The sequence below is a fragment of the Apiospora aurea genome, assembly GCF_038362705.1.
Source record: "Apiospora aurea strain CBS 24483 chromosome Unknown utg000009l_segment0_segment0, whole genome shotgun sequence".
NCBI classification, from domain to species: domain Eukaryota; kingdom Fungi; phylum Ascomycota; class Sordariomycetes; order Amphisphaeriales; family Apiosporaceae; genus Apiospora; species Apiospora aurea.
The window spans coordinates 1,754,588-1,776,697 of record NW_027117396.1 but is presented as its reverse complement, the minus strand read 5'-3'; the positions used below and the strand labels follow the sequence as shown (position 1 = coordinate 1,776,697).

General features: G+C 55.1%; 8 protein-coding genes across 8 annotated transcripts; 3 read left to right on the top strand and 5 right to left on the bottom strand.

The window, feature by feature from the left end:
* Window positions 1-1,343: 1,343 nt before the first annotated feature.
* PG986_013651 (extracellular serine-rich protein) lies at window positions 1,344-3,049 on the bottom strand (the record flags this gene model as incomplete). The annotated part of the gene is made up of 7 exons (XM_066849873.1): window positions 1,344-1,361; window positions 1,438-1,588; window positions 1,677-2,320; window positions 2,398-2,449; window positions 2,529-2,689; window positions 2,793-2,843; window positions 2,909-3,049. The coding sequence occupies 7 exons, from the start codon at window positions 3,047-3,049 to the stop codon at window positions 1,344-1,346; spliced, it is 1,218 nt and encodes a 405-aa protein (XP_066694016.1).
* Window positions 3,050-4,041: 992 nt separating this feature from the next.
* Window positions 4,042-5,902, bottom strand: PG986_013650 (dolichyl pyrophosphate Man9GlcNAc2 alpha-1-3-glucosyltransferase; the record flags this gene model as incomplete). Its single annotated transcript, XM_066849872.1, has 2 exons — window positions 4,042-5,615; window positions 5,677-5,902. The coding sequence occupies 2 exons, from the start codon at window positions 5,900-5,902 to the stop codon at window positions 4,042-4,044; spliced, it is 1,800 nt and encodes a 599-aa protein (XP_066694015.1).
* A 759-nt stretch (window positions 5,903-6,661) lies between these two features.
* Window positions 6,662-8,074, top strand: PG986_013649 (pH-response regulator protein palC; the record flags this gene model as incomplete). The annotated part of the gene is made up of 2 exons (XM_066849871.1): window positions 6,662-7,846; window positions 7,907-8,074. 2 exons carry the CDS (start codon window positions 6,662-6,664, stop codon window positions 8,072-8,074), a joined length of 1,353 nt encoding a protein of 450 aa, XP_066694014.1.
* A 177-nt stretch (window positions 8,075-8,251) lies between these two features.
* Window positions 8,252-10,895, bottom strand: PG986_013648 (uncharacterized protein; the record flags this gene model as incomplete). Its single annotated transcript, XM_066849870.1, has 3 exons — window positions 8,252-10,019; window positions 10,062-10,162; window positions 10,248-10,895. The coding sequence occupies 3 exons, from the start codon at window positions 10,893-10,895 to the stop codon at window positions 8,252-8,254; spliced, it is 2,517 nt and encodes an 838-aa protein (XP_066694013.1).
* Window positions 10,896-12,027: 1,132 nt separating this feature from the next.
* On the bottom strand, window positions 12,028-13,112 carry PG986_013647 (uncharacterized protein; the record flags this gene model as incomplete). The annotated part of the gene is made up of 3 exons (XM_066849869.1): window positions 12,028-12,642; window positions 12,727-12,966; window positions 13,098-13,112. The coding sequence occupies 3 exons, from the start codon at window positions 13,110-13,112 to the stop codon at window positions 12,028-12,030; spliced, it is 870 nt and encodes a 289-aa protein (XP_066694012.1).
* Window positions 13,113-15,088: 1,976 nt separating this feature from the next.
* On the top strand, window positions 15,089-15,966 carry PG986_013646 (uncharacterized protein; the record flags this gene model as incomplete). Its single annotated transcript, XM_066849868.1, has 3 exons — window positions 15,089-15,389; window positions 15,431-15,520; window positions 15,602-15,966. 3 exons carry the CDS (start codon window positions 15,089-15,091, stop codon window positions 15,964-15,966), a joined length of 756 nt encoding a protein of 251 aa, XP_066694011.1.
* Window positions 15,967-16,649: 683 nt separating this feature from the next.
* PG986_013645 (eukaryotic ribosome biogenesis protein 1) lies at window positions 16,650-19,173 on the top strand (the record flags this gene model as incomplete). The annotated part of the gene is made up of 5 exons (XM_066849867.1): window positions 16,650-17,037; window positions 17,151-17,238; window positions 17,297-17,728; window positions 17,788-17,940; window positions 17,994-19,173. The coding sequence occupies 5 exons, from the start codon at window positions 16,650-16,652 to the stop codon at window positions 19,171-19,173; spliced, it is 2,241 nt and encodes a 746-aa protein (XP_066694010.1).
* Window positions 19,174-19,627: 454 nt separating this feature from the next.
* Window positions 19,628-21,098, bottom strand: PG986_013644 (uncharacterized protein; the record flags this gene model as incomplete). The annotated part of the gene is made up of 2 exons (XM_066849866.1): window positions 19,628-20,818; window positions 20,922-21,098. 2 exons carry the CDS (start codon window positions 21,096-21,098, stop codon window positions 19,628-19,630), a joined length of 1,368 nt encoding a protein of 455 aa, XP_066694009.1.
* Between the last annotated feature and the right edge of the window lie 1,012 nt (window positions 21,099-22,110).

Below are 22,110 nucleotides of genomic sequence, written 5' to 3'. Positions count from 1 at the left end.
CTAACCTAATGAATACATTCAACGAACAGTAATGGTTGACCTCTCGCAGTCTTTTCCATTCGTGTTAGGCCTGTCTCTGATACGAGTCAAGTTGCATGGTGTTTGTTGCTTGGTTTACGAGCAACCGTTACGGAGAGGTCTGTCTGCCTGTCTGTCTCTCAGTCAGTCAGTGTCCATCGGTCAGGGCCTTGAACAAGGCCGGCTGCCGGGGGCATGGGCATGCTGTCCTCTTTTTCCCACCACAAGCCACAGAGGCCAGGTTAGGGGATGATGGTGATGCTACACTACAGCCACCTCCGCACCTCCCGAGCAATTGGCGAGTCGATGCAAGGTGCCGTGCCGCTCCCAAAATAGAACAAAGAACACCTAATACTTTTCTCTGTATACTCGGGTGTCCTTTTCCCCCCAACAGTAATCAGCCTCTAGTAGGAGCCCTTATGCTGGCGACGTCTGGCGAGCTTCTCCTCTTCTTCTTCTTCTTCTTCTAGCAGAACACATTATACCCTGAGGGCTGCAATCGTATCTACGTCATTTCGTGATGCCGCGATCATCAGTCATGCTTCCTGATGGATTCCGGTGCCTGCAGCTCAGCCTGCGAGGGCCCCGCAATCCATAAATAGTCTGCTATTGTCGCATAGGCGCCTGCACCGGCTTCCAACTCCTTTTTGGGGCAAGGAGGACATGATCACGAACCTCAAGAGCCCACCATTGGTCTGAAGAAGAGGTGACCCCTGCATTGCCAACTACACTCCGTACGGTGGAGTGAACGTAAGACATCCATTTACACCTCGGGGACCTCGGCAAGACAATAGGCCAATGCTCTGAACCGAAACCACATTGAACGTGCTCTCGCAGTCCAATTGTTCGATGGGTATAGAAACCCATCTCTATTGCATGGCCTACAGCTGGCAATGCTTCCAGATCATGTGCGAACCAGCTAGTAGCCCTGCATACGATACGATTGCGTCTCATCGAATTTTGCTTCATATTGCCCAAGTCTGGCAGAACTCAAAACATTGCCATTTCCCCATGCGCCGAACTCTCTGCCCAACCCCGTCTACCCACGAATACCTTAGGTAATCCGAAGTATGTCTGCGCTGCCCGACGCGCATCACCGTACAGAGAGTTACGAATATGTTACTAATACAGAAAGCATATTGTACAATTGCTTGACCATGCAGCCAAAACGCCTTTGCAAGGCAATGGCTAAGGACCCCCATATGAATACAAGATTGGTATATAATGACGTTTCGAGGGAGTGAGGGGCGGCCACGACACCAACAGATTTTGCGGTGGTTGTGGTTATTGTTGGTGTCATCGTTGTTTTTATCGTCGTTGGAGCGTTATTGCGTCCCATAAAACTAGGAACCGTCAGATCATGTTGTCGTTCACTTTATCCGGCCGGTAATCACAGTTGACGCCCCTCCGCCAACTGACCGGAACGCCCCAGTTGTTATTATAGTACCGCGGAAGCGGCGAGTTTCCCGGATCCGCGCTGGCCGGCAGCTCGACCGGTGGCGGTGTCTGCGGGGTGGTAGAGGCCGCCAGCATGATGGGAGCTCTCGGGTGGTACTGGCTGCTGCTCATGCTATGGTATGGGTCAGGCACCATTGCTTTGGCAGTGTCATCTTCCTCCTCGCGCGATAAGAGGATGAAGGGAGTAGGAGGACACTTACGAGTAAGTGGCAGTACCATGTGACGGCTGCTGTTGGCGGTGGTAGTGCACCGGTTTCTCGCGCATGGGGCTAATGATTCCGTAGTACGGAGCCTCGGGACTCGAGTATGCCACTACTACTTCGTCACCTTGTTCTTGTGCCGTCGGGTTCATGCGACGAACATCTCTACCGGCTGATCCTGATGCGGCGGCGCCTCCTCGCGGAGTCACGGACCGAGAAGACGGTGTTCGCTCTCCCTGGCAGGCGAAGAGGAGCCCCTCCGAACCCCTATGCGGGCTCCGCGGCGGTCGGGCGGGAGGTACCGGGGACGGTGACGGCGCGGACCGCGGCGCGATATGGCCTCGTTGCTGACGGACCATGCACAAGAGCCGCTTACGACAGCCCATGAACAAAAGGCCTGCGACCAACCCGAGCAAGGCCGCGCCGCCCACGGCGATACCGGCAATGACAGCCCCTGACATCAAATCCTGGCCGCCACCGCCCCCATATTGAGACCCTGTCGTGTTTGCTGCGAATGGCATGTACCCGCCAGGTACCCTCGGGTCGGACCGCGGCATTTCGGTAGGAAGTGGCTGCCCTGGAGCAAACTCGAACGTCGAGTTAAGGACATACTGCTTCTGAATATCAAGTGTGAAAGTCCCATTCTGTATTTTTTGGTTGCTAGCTGATTAGCCTATATACACCATTATAATTTCAGCAACAGAGAGAAAGCAATGCGTACTGGGTTAATGACTCCGACCATCGAGTTTTCAAGGCACGATCCAGGTGCAGTGCTGGGAAGAAAGGAGTGTTAAGAAGAGATGGACGCAGTAATACAGGGTCGAGCGTGTGAGTCCAGTGCTATGATCGTACCAGTAGAAGAAAACAGACTCGGTATCATTGATTCTGACATCGAAATGGGGAGGCTCGTTCGGGATGGCCTGGACCGGCACGAGGTCGCTGTAGAAGCCCCGTCGTCCGGTCTCAACGGTCTCATATGGTAAGCATGGATACCTGAACTCGGCTCGGGCGACCTAATGGTTCGTAGGGTAGAAGTTGAAACCTGTTTGCCATCAATCGCGATGAGAAAACACCATCCTTTGATGTATGCCACAGACAGCGGGAGGTGCAACTCACGAACGATATCTCCCACATTCGCCGTGGTTGAGTCTGGCCTGAAGGAAAGCCCTGCCTGTTGATTGTACACAATTTAGTCAGGACGTATGTTCTCAAAGGGTATAGTGTTGGCGTACTGCTCCCACACTGATCGTGTGGATCACCGGCGTGACAGCGGGCTGCGTCGCCAGGGAACCTGTTTGAAGAGGATTTGTGTCATGTGCCGAACTCATAGACGCTCCGACCGCGAAGGCAAACGCTCCCAGAAACAGTCTCATATTGTCGAGTGGGTGAACGAGAGCTGGAAGCCGCTACTCACATATTGCCAAAAGACAGGAAGTGGTAGTCCAAAGAGACAGAGGGGAAGAGTGGGATCAACAAGCATATCATCTCCATACCTAACTGATCGAGGTGAATCTTGAGTTAAAAGTAGATACACATCATCCCACTGCAAATTTCAGGAGGCTGACAGGGCTGATACAACTTTGGACGCAGAAGCATCCACCATCGTGTAGGTTCGCGACAATACCCTTGACGGTCTTGACACTGCTTACACAAATCCAGGTGTACACAATCGCCCTCTACCGATACTGGGGGATATCAGAGACGACTGCATCATCAATAATACCTTGGTAAGCTGGTGTTGGTCATAGGGACTCCTAAATCGTCAGTACGTCGGATCATCTACCCAGGAGGAAGGATCGATCTATTTCCTGCAGGACATAACTGGCCTATAATACACGCAGTATAAATAGCGAGCGGAGAGGACTAGGTTGCATCGGCAAAAATATCCGGTATGTTGATTCTCGAACGGCGCGGAGCGTACCTAAGATTAGATGCTTAAGCGCCCGCCGGCCGTAGGTTGCCCGGAAAATACTACGGTTCCAAATCCGGTACCACACGGCTTATATGATATATCCAAGAACCAGTGAGATTGAGAACCTGTTTGTCGGGATCAGCTGTGTCACGATTCGGCGTATTCGCCCATTGGGGAAGAGGAAAACACAGCGTGTGCTGCAATACGTTGTTGTTGGTCATTGTGGGTATTTTTTAGTTGTTCTATAGAGGTGAGAGTGCCATTTTGCGGCATCTTCTTCCTGTCAAAAGATTCGTATTTACGACGCCTTCCTAGCTCCATTCCTCGTCCACCAGAGACGATTTCAAGTTGATGACGTCGCAAGCTAGGTGGTCTGTGAGCTTCTGTTCCGCGAAGACTTCCGCAGCAATGGAGTTAAGATTCTGTCAAGACTACAGAAGTCAAGAGTCTAATTCAATTCGCGTAAAGAGCACGGCGCTTATTGGGTTTTCGGTTTTCCGCCTGGGCTTTGGCCCGCGTTTCTTGCAAGTATACCGCTTTCCTGGACCAATTTGCCAAGACACCAGAGATAACACAGCGTGAAGCCAGCAGCGCCGATTCCGACATTCGCGACGACCCACAGGTCAGGCTTATCAGGGGAGGTGCAACGAATTGCGCAAGACCATGCCACACAATCATGAGAAGGTAGAAAGCACCGTGAACAATGGCGGTGCTCCACTGAAGCCACGCGCTCTGGCCTTCCTGGAAATACGCACTCGTAGATGTCGGCGGGAGCCCTAGTAGATACGCCCACAACAGAGTGAGGACGGCGTAGGGTACTTTGAGATCCACGCGTGCAAGCAAGGGGAACATAGTCCATGCACCTAGAAGATTGGCGAATCCCACCCACGCCCTAATGTCTTTGCCGAGGCCCTGATTGCCAGCAAGGAGTACTGTCATGGGGAGAAGGGGCAGCAGAGCGCTTTTCTCATGAACTTGGTAGCTGAACATGAAGAAGCCCCAGGCCGTGGCAGCGAACGCGTATGGAAGGAGTTCCTTGCGGGGCCGGACGAGAAGTGTCAAGTTGGCCGGCGCAATTGCCGCCAGGGTAGCTGCAAGTGAAATGCGCTGAAGTAAGACCGCAGGGTACTTGCGCATCTTGATAACCACGTTGATTGCACACCAGAAGTTGGCAACTTTGTCTTCGAAGAGGCCTCTCGAGAATGGGAAAACTCTGTGGACCATTTGCACTAGTTGCTCAACAACAGGGTAGTAGATTGCATTCGTATCAAGGTATTCCGCAAGCTGCGGAAAGATGGGCAGTGGTGGATGTGGGCCGTCCAGGTCTGGCTGAGAATCGATACCACGACTAGCATCATACAGGGTACCGAGAACGATGGGGAGAATCAGGATCGCAAACGAGATAGCTGTAGCTATGGCGATTGTGGCGAACCTGCCGACATTGATTCGGGGGTATATGCAGCTTCCGAGCAAGAAGGAGAACACAGCTGGTGCATAGTAGAGAGCCATCTGCTTGAAGCCAAGGGCGGCAACGAAGAATACCGCAGCCCAGATATGGCGACCGGCCAGCATGCTGGACATGCTCGAGAGGACAAACCCAAGCATAACCGTGTTATACTGGAAATGGACATGATCAATGAGTATGGTTGCCGGCTGCATGAGGATCGCAACCAATGCCACCCAGGCTGTCCACGGCGCCACGCCAAAGAGCCTGCTGTATCTCCTGACGAAGATGACAGCCGCAGGTATATAGATCAGATATTCCGAGACAATGACGGTCGCCCTCATATATATCTTCAACGTCGGGTCGTGGGAGCCGCGAGAGGCGAACAGCTCGAACCAGGTCGGATCAATGATAGCTCCAATCTTGCCGAGCAGCCAGCTATGGTAGGCTGTCAGAGGCGGGTAGTCGAGACCCCACCATTGGAAGTCGTGGAAGTACCATTGTGAGATGGGAAGCTGTGTCGTAATTTCCATCCAATGCCTCTGGGCTTCAAAGTCGCCGAACATAGGGGGTGCCTGAAAGCCTGCGCAGCTATTAGCGATTGTCGCGCAAAGTGCAGAATAATCATCCAGATGTGTGCCTACCAGAGTAACCCCAAAGACCTGCTGCCCATCTAAAGAGGCCAACGGCCATAAGGATTAACGGCAGGACCTCCCATTGTGACACCGAGCCTCGGGCAGGCCAGAGGAAAGCTGCAAGAGGGAACGAGGGTGTTCGGACGAGGGCTTCGGGCTTCGCGATGGCATCGTACATCGCGGTCTTCTTTGCCTTGCGACGAGGTTTGTGGGCGGCGGACGACGGCGCAGCCATGGTTCACCGGTGTGTAGAAAAGGTCGAAGAGAGTGTCGTCGGCATCGGGCTCGAAAGTCGTGAAGTCGACCAGGTACGAGGCAGCTTCAAGTGCTGGACAGAAAAGCAACTCTGGACTTTTAATTACCTGGGCTAGGGTTCAGGGACTGTCTCCTGAACCTCAAGCTAACCTTAGGAGCTTCGGAAACATGTTCCCAATTCAATTGCTAGCTGGAAGCTGCGGGTCATCCAGCGATGTACTTACAAGTAAGCCAGTGCTGTGCGCCCTGTACAGTACTACCTACCGAGCACCTAGGGTAGCCTAGCCTACCTGGAATTTGGCGCCGGGTCAACAACAATTAGTGAAATTGTCAGCAAGACAGACCACCATTGCATCAATGATAGCTCTATTAAGACCATATATGTTCTCAGTACTATTGAATTGAGTTGATTTGATACGATGGTTCCAAAGCAGCATTGCGCGTATTGACTCGCAGTCATTTCGAACCCCAGCGTTTCGCTACCGTATTCCAGGGCCGTAACAGCTGGCGTGGGCCAAAAAGTGGCACGAGCTTGCCTGGCTTGTTAGCTTGAGGGCGCACTTGGAAGGTGGGAAGTGCAGCGATGCCAAGGAACTCAAGCTGGGCTATACAATCACGATGAGGTCTTTCGGCAATAGAGTATCTCTGTCAAGGTCCAACTGCCGCTCCTACTACTTTTGTGGTGGTGTACGATAATAGCAATCTGAGACCTGTATTATCTTCGTTCTCCATACCAACCATGCCTTTTCCCTTTGTGCTCCCGACGACTTCCTCCTTCTCATATTCCGCCAGCTTCAACTGCGAAACCCACCCCTCACTGCCCCTCAATGCTAGCACCCATCGCGGGGTGGTAAGGGATGCCTTGAAGAAGCACAAGCGCCTGCCACCCGCCTCCCAAGCCCCCAATCTCCCATCGTTAGTCAACAGCCTTGACAACTACATCCCCTACCTGCTGGCCGTGGATGCCGGTCTCAGCCAGCAGCGGTCACTGCATGAAGCACACGATGAAGCCATCGGGGTGACCCTGGCCTCCACTCCCAGCATCGAGTGGAGACCTACCGTCTCCGAGAGCGCCGTGCCCGGGCGGGAGACAGCCCGCGTCAAGATCCAGTCGCTCGAGTACGAGCTGTTCTTCACCCTGTCGACCCTGGGCTACACGCACAGCCTGCTGGCGCGCGCGGCCCTGCACCCGCTGTACGTGACGTCGGGCGCGCACCTCGGCGCGCAGGAGCGGACCACGGCGATCCAGAACGCGGCCAAGCACCTGCTGGACGCGGCCTCGGTGCACGACTTCCTCGCGCGCCGGGCCGAGGCCCACGTCACCAGCCCGCCCTGCGCGGACATCGCCGCGACCACCACGCGCGCCCTGGCCTCGCTGGCGCTGGCCGAGGCCACGCTCCTCGCCGTCCTCAAGGACGACCCCTACCCGGCCGTCGTGGCCCAGAACCGCAACAAGAACGACACCGAGTGGATGTACAAGGCGCCCGACATCCCCAAGGTGCGCGCCCACCTCTTTGCGCGATTGTGCTTGGCTGCCGCCGACCACGCGGCCCAGGCTTCGGCGCTGGCTAAGGCCACGACGAAGGGGACGTCCAAGCTCAACGAGGGACTGATGCGCTACATCGAGGACTTGCGCATGGCCAGTCGGGCGCGGGCCTGCCGGTTCTTCGGGATCGATGCGGAGTTGTCGGGCCAGACGGGCACAGCATTGGGATGGCTGCAGTGCGGCCTCCAGGAGCTGGGCCACGAGCCCAAGGAGGCCAAGAAGGGACTGAGTCTCAGTCGCATGAAGAAGGAGTGGTCGGACAAGCGAGAAGACAAGAAGGTCGAAAAGGGTTCTGGATGGGGTGCTGATGCCGGCAAACTAGAGGAGACACGGGTGATCGAGATGCTGGAGGAGAAATGGACCAAGATGAACGATACGGTAAGAATTGATGGATCTTATTTGAGTGCAAAAGCCCCAAGTTTACTAACATTCTCACAGATCATGACGCAAACTGTACCATCTCCGGCATCCTTATTATCAGGGTTGCCGTCTGGCAGAGAGATCCACAGCATCAAGCCCTACGAGGCGCCGAAACTAAGTGCACAGTCTCTAGAAGCGATGAGGGCCCCCCTGACAGGATTGACGATTACGGCGAAGATCATCTAAGCTCCGACGACGACGAGAAGGCGGCCAAGATCCCTCCCCCGGGGGCGTTTCCGGGTACGCAAGATCAGTATAGAAGTGAGAGTACTAGGTCATACTACTAGATCCAAGTCAATTCGGTCGTAATTTTGAAGCCTCCAACTAGAGCTGATGTGTCATATTGCTGTTGTATCTATCTGATTATCTGACTGTTGTCACACTATACAGGCGACTGGTACGAGGCGCTGTCTCTGGGATTAGACCGCCTTGCTGGCGAGCGATCCTCCTGGCTGAAGAAGAAGGTATCAAAAGTGGTGACCTTAGAGGCCGCGGCATAGAGCCAGCAAGAGGCCAGCTATGGTCAGATGTAGGAGAACGTGGAGAAGGGGCCAAATCCTCTAGGGCCGCATTGGCAATCGCTTCCTGCTCAGCGAGCCACCCCGCGATATCCTCGCCGCCGTTGTCCATCTCGTCCGTCTCCATCTCGGCGAGCATCTTCTCTCGCTCCTCGACCACGACATCGACCCACTGCAGGTGCGCCCTCCTTTCCTTCTGAAAAGCCGCGCGCTCCTGCTGCGCCGACTCCTCCAGCCGGGTTTCGACCACGTCGAGCGACTCGAGCCGGATGTCGCGGCCGCCGAGCACGTGACACTGGTACGTCTCCCACTCGCCGTCCATCCACTTGCGCCACGCCACGAAGCCCTCGTCGTTACGGCGGCGTAGTGTCTTCATCAATTTCTCGATCTGACGTTCCGCCACCACATCTGCCGCCACTGTCTCTTTAGTTTCTTTCTCCTTGCCTTTCTTGCTGCCGACGCTGAAACCGCGGTAATGCGTCTGGAGCTGCACATGGTATTGCTCCTCGACCCGGCGCTCCTCCTTGATGCGCGCCGCGAGCTCCTTGTCCAGCTCCTTTTCGCGCGCCGACAGCTTCGACACCGCACTGGCGCGGAGCCTCTCGCGCTCCGTCGCATTCTTCTCGCCGAGTGCGATCCGGGCCGCGTGGGCCTCGTGCTGCAGCTCCGTGGCGCGGCGGTTGAGCTCCTGCCTGACTGCGACTCGCTGCAGGGCGTGCAGTTCCTCGAGGGCGTCGCGCAGCTTGACGAACTTGGTCTCGACCGCGGCGCGGCGGGCCTCCTCCCGCGCAATGCGCTCCTTGAGCTCGCGGCGCCGGCGCTCGGCCTTACGCCGCTCGCGCTCCCGTCGCAGCAGTTCGGCCTTGCGCGCCTCCTCTTGCTCGAACTCGGCCACGAGCCGTATGGCCTCGGCGGCCTCGGTTTCCTCCCGAGCCTGCTGTACAGCGCGCGCCTCCTGCCGGACCCGGGCCGCGTTCTTCACGGCGACCAGCTGCCCCATGGTGCAGGCGCAGGTGCGCCAGCGCGCGCCGCAGACGTAGCAGAACTGCGCGCCGCAGCGGCACGTCATGTGCTGGCAGGCGTCGCTGTGCTCGACGTAGGCGCGGCAGCCGACGCAGCGCTTCCAGCCGGCCTCCTCGGCCAGCTGCGTGGTGCGCTGGACGTCGGTGTCCTGCGGACAGGTGCCGCCGCCGTGGTGCGCGGCCCGGCACAGCGTGCAGGTCCGGTGGCCCGCGGGGCAGCGCGCGACGTTGAGGGCGCGGTCAATCTGGGCCGGGCGCAGCCAGGCGCTGCACTCGGGCTGGTGGCAGTACACGCGCTCCGAGACAGGGATGTTCCACTCTTGGGCCCGGGTGCGGTACCGCTGTTTCAGGTCTTCGTCCGTCAGGGTCAGGATGGTCGGCTCGGGGATCGGGTTGAGGCAGCACTTGGGCGGCCAGTGCTGCTCGTGCTCGCAGGCGGAGGTGATGAGGCGCGTGAAGCAGTCCTGGCAGTAATTGTGACAGGGCGCTTTCACCATCTCGTCGGGGTCGAAGTCGTCAAGGCAGGATACGCATTCGCTAAAGATGAGGTCAACTCGAGAGCGTGGCGCGTGAAGATGAGACGGGATATAACTTACACTTGTTCATTGTGGATAGAAGATTCGGCATCAGTACTGTTGCCCGGCGTGCTTTCGTCTCGGGCCCTGCTGTGATCGCAGCCCTTCCCGGCCAATAGTGCGTTCAAACGTGCGTCCAGATCCAGACTTGATGCTGAGCTATATCGAGTACGTGAGGAGGCAGTGCTGCTGGACTCGGCTTTGTCGCTGTTGTTAAGCCGTCGCAAGAAGCCAAGGAGCGAACGCTTGATCGATTTGGGGGAATAGGGGCTGGTCGCAATAGACCGTGCTTGTCTATTGTCAGTCTGGTCCCGGCAAAGTTGACAGAGGCGGAACCTGATGGTCGAGGGCTGGCTTCGGACGCCGGAGTCGCCACGTCTGTTTGTGACCCGTCCGTGCTCGGTGATTGTTGAGCAACTTCTGGTGCTACGCTTTCCGTCTGTTCTGCCTCGGCGGCTTCCCCTTTAGTCTCGTCGTTCTCGTGCTTGAAGGCTTCTGCCTCAGCTTTGCGCACCGCCTTTTCGACTATACGAGCTTTGACTTTCTCAATAGACTCTTTCAGGAGCGTTTCGATGATATCGAATTCCAAGTGATGAGCGTCAGTCAGTCCTTGCGGTGGCTCGTACTGTGCCCAGTCCACCGGGTCTCCAGCCTCTATTGCGTCATCGTTGATAGCAGATGCTGTGGTCGCAACCGGCTTTCCAATGATCTCTTTCCCCTTTCCTTTCCATTTTGACTTATCTCCCTTTGGAGCCTTGGTTATTGCGATTGCCGGAGCATCTTGGTCGTCTTGCTTGGATGGGACCAGCAGCATGTCAAACACCTTATAGGCGATTAGTGTAGCGGCAATTACAGCAAGATCGCCACCAAGGTGAGAAGAGTCGGAGCTCATGTGTGAGGGCCGACAGTTCCATGCATAGCAATTGGAAAGCGAACTACCATTCCCCGCCGCTGTGTTTGTTGATATTCGATTCGGACTTGGCCTTGGTGGTTATTAGTTATCTCGAGGGTTGGTCCTGAGAATCCTACTCGAGATAAGAACTACCATTTACGAAATGGACGACAATCAATATCGCACAGTAAGACGCTTTGGTCCGCTTTAATATATATATATTCAAATTGAGAATGAGATGTTCGGGACAGCCGCAACCCCATTCTGACACTTGAGCTGGTTTGCACCAAATATTTGGTCATTGCTGCCAGAGAGCCTAATACTGAGTCTCAGCCGCACCAGGCAGGCCGGCGCTCAAGGCATGATGGTGAGGAGAAGCCCGCTTGTGATGCAGCCCCGGTCACCCAATCCAGCAGTCAGGGACAAAAGTCAAGTCTTGCCTTAGCCCCTTGTCCTATAACGAATCCTTCCGGAATTCTAGCGCATTGCTTGAAAGTGAGCCTTGCCCAGAAGTGGTCACCGGGCGTGACCCCCCTTTCCAGCCACGCTGTGGGCTGATTGGCAAAGTCGAACATGTGGGAGCTGAGGGTGGGGAAAGCCACCTTGTTCAATGTGCTCGATGGACCTTGGTTTCATGGAAGTCTAAGACAAGCTGCCTGATAAGGAGAGGCTGTGGAGGATTGTACACAAGCAGACCGTGGTGGCCATTGGTTTGCTGTGGTGGCGGGCGGTGCAACACCACAACAGCTACTGCGCCGACGCCAGACCATGTGCATGGCTGCTCTAGCGTACACCCCAACCTGTCAGCTGCGTTTAAGCATTCCAAAAACGGAAAACAGCCGTAGTCCTGCAAGAGAAGCCTCGCAGTTGCCGATTTTGCCGCCGAAAGCCTTGATCCATCATGTATAGAAAGCCATGCCAAGGGTCATAGTCGCATATGGACGTTTTCTTTTACTGTGCCAACTTATAGCCTCAACACATCATTCCAATGAAATGGGCTTGGGATTGCGCCCGTACCAATCGGGGGTTTTCAAATCTACTGGAGTCTACCAGGCCAATCACCTCTTAGGTAGTAGGACGAGGCATAGCAAGTATGAGCTCATATTCAGAATCCGGTCTATCACGGTCTCGCTTAGAGCTTAGCGGTATCCTTGGCAAACTCGACCGTGTTAGTGCAAGTGCCCACAGACTCGAGTTCAACCTCGACCACATCGCCGTCCTTCAGCCACAGCTTCGGTTCCCGACCCATACCAACGCCAGACGGCGTGCCTGTGAAGATCAAGTCTCCGGGCAAGAGTGTGTGGCCCTTGCTGAGGAAGGAGATCGTCTGCTTCACGTTGAAAATCATATCCGCCGTGTTCTCCTCCTGGACGGTTTGCCCGTTGACTCGGGTCGCTATCTTGAGCGTCTGCGGGTCCTTGATCAGGTCGCTCGAGACGATGCCCGGCCCGTACGGAGCCCAGCCGTCGAAACCCTTGCCGAGGGACCACTGGCCGCCGCCGCGCTTGATCTGCCAGTCCCGGTGCGAGACGTCGTTGCCGATGGCGTAGCCAAGAACGTAGTTGAGGGCGTCAGCCTCGGACACATCGGTGCAGCGCTTGCCGATCACGGCGACGAGCTCGCACTCGTAGTCCAGCCCGGCCTCCTCCTGGGCGATCTGGTGCACGGGGATGGGATCTGTCGGCCCGGCCAAAGACGTCACCGGCTTGTAGAAGAGCACCGGGTACTTCGGAATGGCCATCTTTGACTGTAGTTGGAACATTTCAGCAAATGGCGCATGATGGTCGATGACGTCGAGTTACTCTCGATTTGAGTGGGAAGTGGCACGTACCTCGTGGGCATGCTTCTCGTAGTTCAGCCCAAGACACCGGACCGTCTTCACGTCCTCCAAAGCCAGAGGCGCCAGCAAAAGACGCACATTGGCGACCTGGTCGGTCACCTCGTGCTTGCCGAAGATATCGCCCGTGACGATGCGGGCCTGCCGGGTCTTGGCGATATCCGTGACACCACGGGGCAGAATGGCATCACCGTAGTAAACTCTGCCATCTCTGGCGAGGAACCGAACGAGACGCTATAGATCAAGGGATCTGCATTAGCATATGAGCTGTAATGAAGTCGACTTTATCACGGGCTTCCCCCAAGCTCATCGGCAACACACGAGACGAACGGGATCCACCGTAAGCCGAGGAGGGAGGTACTTACAGAGAAAGAAGGCATGACGTCGGAAAGAAGATCAACAAATAACAATCCAGGTACAAAATTATCCTATGGAAGCCGAAGATCCAGCCTCTTTTCTCAGGGCTATATACTGTGTATGCGTTTACATAGACCAAAGAAGAGCTATCTCGGACATTCGCCGCAATCTCCTCGAGTGTCCAGTTGTAGTTGCTTTAGTCGTAGCGGGTTAAAGTACGCGGGCCATGGCCACTGGCTGCTACTGACTCCCACTTCGGATACCCCACCCCAACCCCCGGTACTTTTATTATTAACCGTCTTGCGTGCTCTGGACTTCCCGTCCAGGGTCCTTACTCCTCACCAGTTGAGATAACAGGCACGCCGGTGTCGCAGCGTTCTTTCAGTTGATGTGTGTCGTTTGACCTCAAATGTACCCAACTATTTCCACTTGTGGTCATTTTGTTGAATAGAACCAAGCAGGATTCCTTCCAGGAACATTCTGAAACGGCACTGGATCTACGCTCACTTCCAAGTTGTGACTACTGCCCATCAACCTCGTTATATATTGGCCTGCGATCGCCTCATCCAGAGATTCCACCAATTGGGGTAGGTCGACAACATAGCTCGTCAGTATATATCAGCCTCTGGATCATTAACATGACGGACAACTGCATCATTACGGCGCAGTCACTGACACCAAGACGCTATGAACGATTACGTGGAACAGCTATGGCTGTACAGCCTTTGAACTGGGTGAAATATGCCTCCCTACGGGCACAAGGCATATTCCCTAGAGCATGAGGCCCATGTCAAAAGGCTCGATGACCTCTTTTGACGATGGCGCAAAGCGGTTGCTTCGTCATGCAGCTTTGCATGGGGTTGGGCAAGTGTGCAAGTACCATCGTGTATCGGCAAGCGAACTGTAAGGGTATATCGCTCCTACAAGATAACACACCGTCGTAGAAATGGCACGAGGCTCACATGGGAACCTGGGTCTGTGGCGAAGCGCAGGGCATAGTCCTGGGCAAAGGCGTCATGCTATAGTTTTCGTACAACTCGGCGCTGACACGGAATTAGCTGTTTCCATGGGAGAGCGAGTGGGTTCTAGCCCGGAGCGTTGTTATATTGAGTGTAAATGGTCATGGCCAGAATCGAATACCCATGGTTAATCCTACCCATAGTACGGGGTTTAGTCAAGGAGTCCCCGAGCTACGAACCGACGGCCGACGAACCCGAGGCCGCTTCGCGGAACCCAGTGCCGGGGATACTGCCAGTAACTAATGCCGCCAATAACTCCGCAGTCTATCCCCTGGCTCATGTTGGATTAGCTGTTTTCACGATTTCGCCTGTAGTCACCCAAAACCCCCGGCAGCTATTCATCTATTCCAGATGTGGTTTCGCACACTGCAATTGAAGTAACGCGACAACCGGCATGGCCAAATCATGGACAGGAGGAGTCTAACGCCATCGGAAAAGGCGTCATCCCCTTATCAGATCGCAACCAACATACATAGCTTCAGATCATGCTAGCCTTAAATCCCCCGCGGAGTGACGTGCCAACCCCGGAAGGATTACCAATCGACTTGCTGCAGACCATCATCCACCAACCACTCAGCGTAACATGCTGCCTTGCCAAGTATTTGACTTTTTGCTGCATATCTGGGCACAAGTCTGATATGATTTTGATGACAAACGAATCCGGACTTTTCGGCTCAAATGATACTGCGGTAGGCGCGAGAATTGCGAGTTTGTTCCGTGGGTTGACAAATCGTCACAAACAGACAGGTGTGGGATGTCATCAACGAGATATTCCTATACTCTTGTCTGTAGTAATAATCTTCAGTGTTCCCTGAAGCCATTAAGACCATGTAACCAGAATATATAAAGACTCGTCCATCCGACCGTAAGTGCTGTAGATCAAATCATCATCATCAAACTCAATCATCTTAGAGCAGGTGACATTTCAGAGGACAATTCCAACCCAACCACCCCAAACAGTACCTTCGGCGCCAACAGCAATGGAGACCGTACTCGTAGTCGGTGCGACCGGCAACATTGGCACTTCTGCGGTCACGGCTGCCTTGAACTCGAAGCGACAAGTCCTGGCCGTCGTTCGAAACCAGAAGTCGGGCGAGAAACTCCTCAAGAACCTCGGGACGTCCGAAGGGGTCACTCTGGTTGAAGCCGATGTGGTCTCTGACACGGGAATACGGGGCGTAGTCGAACAGGCCCGGGCTGGGAAGTTGCCAGTTTTCCAACACGTGTTCACCTGCGGTAAGCTTTTCCTCCTGCTGCTACTACCTACCTACTGGGTAACTGGTAAGACGATAGGCTTATACTAACAAAAAACTGTTATGAAGTTGGCGCCGACTATATCCCAGTTGCTCTGCAAGATATTACCACCGCTCAGCTTCGCGACAACATGTCAAGGGCTTTTGAGTCCAACTTTTGTATGTCGAGCCGCCCCTTACTCTCTCTCTCTCTCTCTCACTCTGTAAGATCCCACCTTACTGATCACAACAATCTCGCAGTCGCATACCGCGACACCATCGGCTACCTACTGGAGCAGGGCAAACCTGCGACCTACACTATCTGCACCGGGGCCCAGGGCGACTTAGGTCTATTCCCCTTGCCGGCCATGACGCAAGGTCCCCTGTTCAGTATGGCTGCTGCCGCCAGTCGGGAGAATGCCGAAACCAATGTGCGCTTCAATGAGATCTACCTCGCCATGCGCGTGGAGGTCGACGAAGACGCGAAGCAGCATGGTGTGACGTCCGCTTCCGAGTTCGCGGCCGTGTATGAGGCCATCATGTCCCGATCCGAGATCCGCAGCTCGCGGGTCCGGGTCTCGACCGATGCTGACCTCAAGGATCTCAAGTACGAGAGGAAGTTTTAGCTGTTGTTGGATGCTGGGAATACTTCAGATACAAATAATAAATTCAGGATTTCAGCTTGCAGTATGAAAGTTACCACACGCTGTAAGCGATACGACAATATGCCCAGGAGGATGAACATTTACACCAGGGCACTGAATATTTCTGAATGTGTATAGACCGACCGATATGGCATGGTGGGAGCAGCGCTGTCGCCATCAAGGGGATAGAGAAGCGAAGTCCAAAACTGAACCATGGATCTTTCTGAATACATGTAAGTAAAAAGGACCAGGAACGGCAAAAAGAGAATTTTTCAATTTGTACTGGAGCTACTGGTGATCGAAACCAGGGCCTTTCGCAGATTTACAAATGCAAAGCGAACGCTCTACCACTGAGCTATAACCCCAATGATGATGTCTGAAATTCGCGTTATCCAGCACTCTAACTTCTGAAGCTCCACCCGCTGATTCAATGGTGGGAGTCGAGCCTGACAGCTCAGGCGGTCAATTGCTTGAAGCCATGCTAGTCTCTGATTGGAAAGCGGTAAGGAGCCAAAAAGTTACCGGACGGCAGAAAACATTAGGGACCCCACCTAGCTCGAAAAAAAGTTACAGGCAAAGTCCCAGGCCCAATTAGACGGCGTTCAAGTGCAGTAAAAGTCGACCTGCGCAACGACTTTTGTCCAAGTACGCAACCGAGCATCAAGATGGCTCCACGGTCGCAAATGAAGCGCAAGGCTTCCACTGCTGCGGCAGAGGCCGAAGCTGCTACCTTTTCCGACGATGAGTTCGGCGATGGCGTTCTGGAGGGTGTGCTCTCCGATGACTCGGAAGACGAAGAGAACAGCGACGACGAGGCCGAAGATGTCGACGGCCAAGACGACGAGGACCTCGATAGCGACGAGGTGCCGTCCGACCCAGATGTCGACGAGAAGGATGACGACGAGAACGACGGGCCCCGGTACCGTGTCGAGAAGGACGCCAATGGCGGCGAACGCTACGTTTACGACGAGATCGACCCTGTGTACGACTCTGACGATTCCGACGCGCAAGATCCGGAAAACACGATAGGAAATATTCCGTTGAAATTCTACGGTATGTCTACACCTTTCCTGGCGGGTTACAAGCCTCGAGGTCTTAAGGGTCACTTGGCGCTTCCACGGCTCGTCAGGATACCGTTGTTCATGTTTGCTAACTGCTTGTATTAGATCAATACCCACATATCGGTTACAACATTGACGGCAAGAAGATTATGAGGCCAGCTTCTGGCAAGGCTCTTGATGCCCTCCTGGATACGTAAGTCACTCCAAGGGAATATAATCTGGCCGTGGGCATATCCTAATGAGTATTTCAGTATCGAGATCCCTAAGGGCTGGACCGGCCTTACCGACCCTGCCACTGGCAAGCCCCTGAACCTCAGCCGGGAGGAACTGGAGCTTCTACGCAAGGTTCAGATGCAGGAGATTCCGGAAGAGGAATACGACCCATACCCCGAGTATGTTCCATGGTTTACTCATGAGGAGGAGACGATGCCTATCTCGGCAGCACCCGAACCCAAGCGCCGATTCTTGCCGAGTAAACATGAACAACAACGAATCATGAAGATTGTTCGGGCCATCCGTGAAGGACGCATACAACCGTACAAGCCTCCGGAGGAGCGGGAGCAGGACGAAGATGAGGAAGAAGAGATGTACGATTTATGGGCGAACGAGGAAGCGCAACCACCACATGTGATGCACATCCCGGCCCCGAAGGTGGCGCCACCAGGATTTGATCTGTCATACAAGTATGCACTCCCTTTCCCACTCGCTGCTTCTCTACATATAAACTAACGGTCACTGCTAGCCCTCCCCCTGAGTACCTTCCCAGCAAAGATGAGAAGAAGGAATGGGAAGAGACAGACCCTGAGGAGAGGGAGAAGCCATATCTGCCTCAAGGCTATGACGCTTTGCGCAAGGTACCTGCTTACGATACATTCGTGAAGGAAACCTTTGAACGGTACGTGTTTCCATCATTACCAACTGGGAGCCAATACTCACTAATTTTTGCAGGTGTCTCGATCTCTACCTCGCCCCCCGTGTTCGGAGAACACGTCTGAATATCGATCCGAACTCGCTGCTTCCGAAACTTCCCCGCGCTGATGAGCTGAGGCCATTCCCTACGGTTGGTGCTGTTGAGTACAACCACGGCACCAGAGTTCGCTCTGTGGCAGTCGACCCTACTGGCCAATGGGTAGCCAGTGGAGGCGACGATGGAGCTGTGAAGTTCTGGGAACTTCGCAGCGGCAAGCAGATGGCCAGCATCCGTATCAGTGCTGACGAGCCTGTCAACGTGGTACGATGGCGCCCTGGAAGTGCTATTCTTACTGCTGCTGCAGGCCAAGACGTCTACTTCATTATCTCTCCTTTGCTGGACCAAGAGGTACAGCAGGCGAACCGGGCCGCACTTGACACAGGTTTCGGATACGCAACCAATGGAAAGCAGGCCACCCTGACCAGCAACGGAGCTCGCAAGGACCCGCCTGGTACTTGGGCCCGTCCGGGAGCCCGACTCGAGGACCAAGGAGTGCTTCTGAAGATCACAGTACGTGCCGACGTGAAGGTCATTAACTGGCACAGACGTGGCGACTTCTTCTGTACCGTGTCACCTACCGGCAAACATTCTGCCGTAGCGATTCACACACTGTCTAAGCACTTGACACAAATCCCCTTCCGTAAGCTTCCGGGCTTGGCACAGACAGCTCAGTTCCATCCTTCGAGGCCGCTCCTATTCGTCGCCCTGCAACGAACCATCCGAGTTTACGATCTGCAAAAGCAGGAGTTGGTTAAGGCCATACAACCCGGAGCTCGCTGGATTTCGTCGTTCGACATCCACGCCGCTTCTGGTGACCATCTGATTGTCGGTTCCTACGACCGTCGACTGCTTTGGCATGATCTTGAGCTGTCTGCCCGACCCTTCAAGACAATGCGTTTCCATCCCAATGCCATCAGACAGGTCAAGTATTCGCGCAGCTTCCCCTTGTTCGCGGATGCTAGTGATGATGGTACAATCCAGTTGTTCCATGGACGTGTCCACAACGATCTGATGACGGATCCCACGCTGGTGCCTTTGAAGCAGTTGAAGGGCCACAAAGTGATCAATAACCTCGGTGTTATGGATATCGACTGGCACCCAACCAACCCATGGCTGGTGTCTGCCGGTGCCGACGGTATGTGCCGCTTATGGGCATAAGCTCGTCAGACTGTCGTACCTTGTGCTGCCTAGAGGGATAGGATGTAGCCAATAGAAAAAGGGGTAAAACGGAGTCATAGCGCTTGGCGTTCATTGAGAAGAAAGCCTTCGAGCTTTATGTAATTCAGGATTCTTCCCATTCAACAGTTACGATTTGATTTTTGGATTCATTTTGCAACGATTTTGCTTATTGGTTTGGATTATGCCAACGCGGTGATCTTGAACCTCGCCTCACTTTGATGCCCAATGTTTACGGGCCATCCTAGCAATCGCGTCTGATTTGCCACTTGATGATCCTCTTGCGCTAGGCCTTACCTAGCCTGTGTATATAAGTTAGGGGCACACCCAAGTGACCCTGCAGGTATCTTTGTCTGGTGTTGAACACTATTTTATTTGCTACTTATCTCTACCAGACTCCACTCCTAAGCTCCGAGTCGACACTTCCAGCCCCTTTTCATACCATGCGATCCACGCCGTCAGCAAACTTGTCAAAGAGCGCCAGATCGACCGCCTCGCCCATGGCCTTGTACCCGGTCGGGTTCAGGTGCAGATAGTCGCCGCTGTTGTACGCGTCGCCGAGCTGCTCGGGCCGCGACGCGTTGCGCACGAGCGCGTCGAAGTCGACGACGGCGTCGAAGCGGCCGCTGTCGCGAATCCACGCGTTGACCCGCTGCCGCGTCCGCTCCCGCTCCGGGTCCGAGTACGGCTGCAGGCCCGGCGCGCCGCCGCAGAAGGGCGTGATGGTGGCGCCGAAGACGGGCAGGCGCGCGGCGTGCAGGCGGGCGAGGATCTGGTCGTACGCGGCGATCAGGCGGGCGCCGACGGCTTGCTGGGAGGCGGGGTCGGCGGCGGCGGTGCCGATGTCGTTGACGCCTTCGAAGAGGAGGACGTAGCGGACGCCGGGTTGGGCCAGGACGTCGCGGTCGATGCGGGAGAGGGCGTTGGGGCCGAGGCCGTCCTGCAGGACCCGGTTTCCGCCCGCGGCTTGGTTGAGGATCGCGATGTTGGCGGCGGTGGATGATGATGATGATGGGTGAGCGTTTAGGCGCGCTTGGAGTCGGTCCGGCCACCGGTCGTTTTGGTTCGTGGTGCTGCCGCGGCCGTCGGTGATGCTGTCGCCGACGATGGCGAGGGCGCTGGTTTGGGAGCGCGGGAGCCAGGCTTCGAGGGCGGAGATGAAGTACCAGTGGTCCGCGCTCTTGGTGGGGGTGGCCGCCTCGGAAGAAACAACGTCGGCTGCGCTCACGACGTTCCCGGGTGCGAAGTACGATGTCGTTCGGCTGCCTGGGTGCGACGTGATGAGGTTCGTCATCTGGCCCTCCGCGAGGTACAAAGAGATCGTGACGACGGCTCCTTTCTCCACGGGGAACTCGATCGGGTCCGTGACTGCGAGGGCGCCCATGGGAATGGTGTAGTTGGCGCTGCTCCCGCCTGAAAAGGTCAGCGTTTTGACGGTGGACGGGTCGATGGCTGATAGCCCCGTCGAGCCGTTCTTGTTGGCCGGTAGCGCGATGGTCGCCGCTGTGACAGGCAGGTCGGAGCCGCCGAAGGCATTGGAGAGGCGCAGACGGATCGTACTGGCGCTCAGGGCGACTTTGACGGTTTGGCGGATGGTGGCGTTGTGGAAGACTATGCCGCTGGCGTTCTGGTTAGGGGCGCTGTCAGTGTGAGTACTTGCTATTGGAAATACCCCCTATTTCATCTCCAGAGGTATGCCGGTTTCTCTCTTTCCTTCTCTCCCCACTCACGTATGGTGCTGGCGGCAGGTTGGCCGGCTCAGTGAGCTGTGGCATCGTTACCCACATCCCAGTCCAGTGCTTCTTGCCGCCCTCCTCATGGCTGACATGGCCGTCGGTGGCGGCGAGTGCTGCGACGCTGTTGAGAATCAGCGGCAGGAGGAGCGTGGACCATTTTGAGATATGCATTGTGGTCAGCCGTATTGGCGAAGCCGTAAGACGAAGGTATGAGATATCCACGCAAGTTGGCCAGTGTCTACGGGATTGAGTGCCACACTTGCACCTTCTAGCTCGAGGCAATCAAAGCATTTGGCGCAATTGTATCAGTCATATACATATTTATACCCCCCTCCCTCTCTATCTCGCACACCGCTGCTATCCATATTTTTGTCAAATTTCCCCTCACGAGCGACACCGCAAGCACGCCATCGACATGCAGGAACCGCCTAGGGGACGTGGTGTTTGTCACTCATGCTCCCCTGCCCTGGTGGCCCCTCGACTATAACGGGTCTTGTTGCACCGAGCAATTGGTGTAAGCTGGAGGTAACAGTGGCACCCCCATGCGCTCTCCTTCCCCAAGTTGGGGTAAAATTGGGGAAATTCCAGACCCGTTCCAATGCCCAGGTCGAACTGCCCTGGTCAGTCTCCGAATATTCTCTGTCGCTGGGTCATCGAGCTTGGTATTAGCCTAAATGGCGGCAAGAATGTCTTCCGTCGCTGCGACTCCATGAATCGCATCGCGAGTGTGGGGAGGCGACGGAAAATTAGGACCCAAGGTACGCGAGAATTGGAGAACGGGAGTTGGAGGAAAAAGGGACCCGAAGGGCTGGCTTCTTCTTCCTTTTGGCTGTTCTTTTTCTTGGGTTCCTGTCTGTATGTGGACGAGCGTCTTCATGGGTGCTTGCTTTTCCGGCTGCTGCCAGATGAGGGGAGATCTACCTGGTCTGCAGCAGTCCACTGTGGAGAATGCCTATACCGAGTCTCAACTTTTGTTTGGGAGACGGGGCGGAGCCATGACTGCCAAAAGGTGTCCAGTACTAAGGGGTCACATCATTATAAGGGGTAAAGATAAACCAAAATGGCCCAGACCGTTATATTGGTTACGCCTTCGAGATGAAGTCGATATCTATCATGAAGCATTGGATCGATTACACCGTGTACCCTGAATCAGAAAAAGGCCTCCCTCCCTTGTCAATCCCGA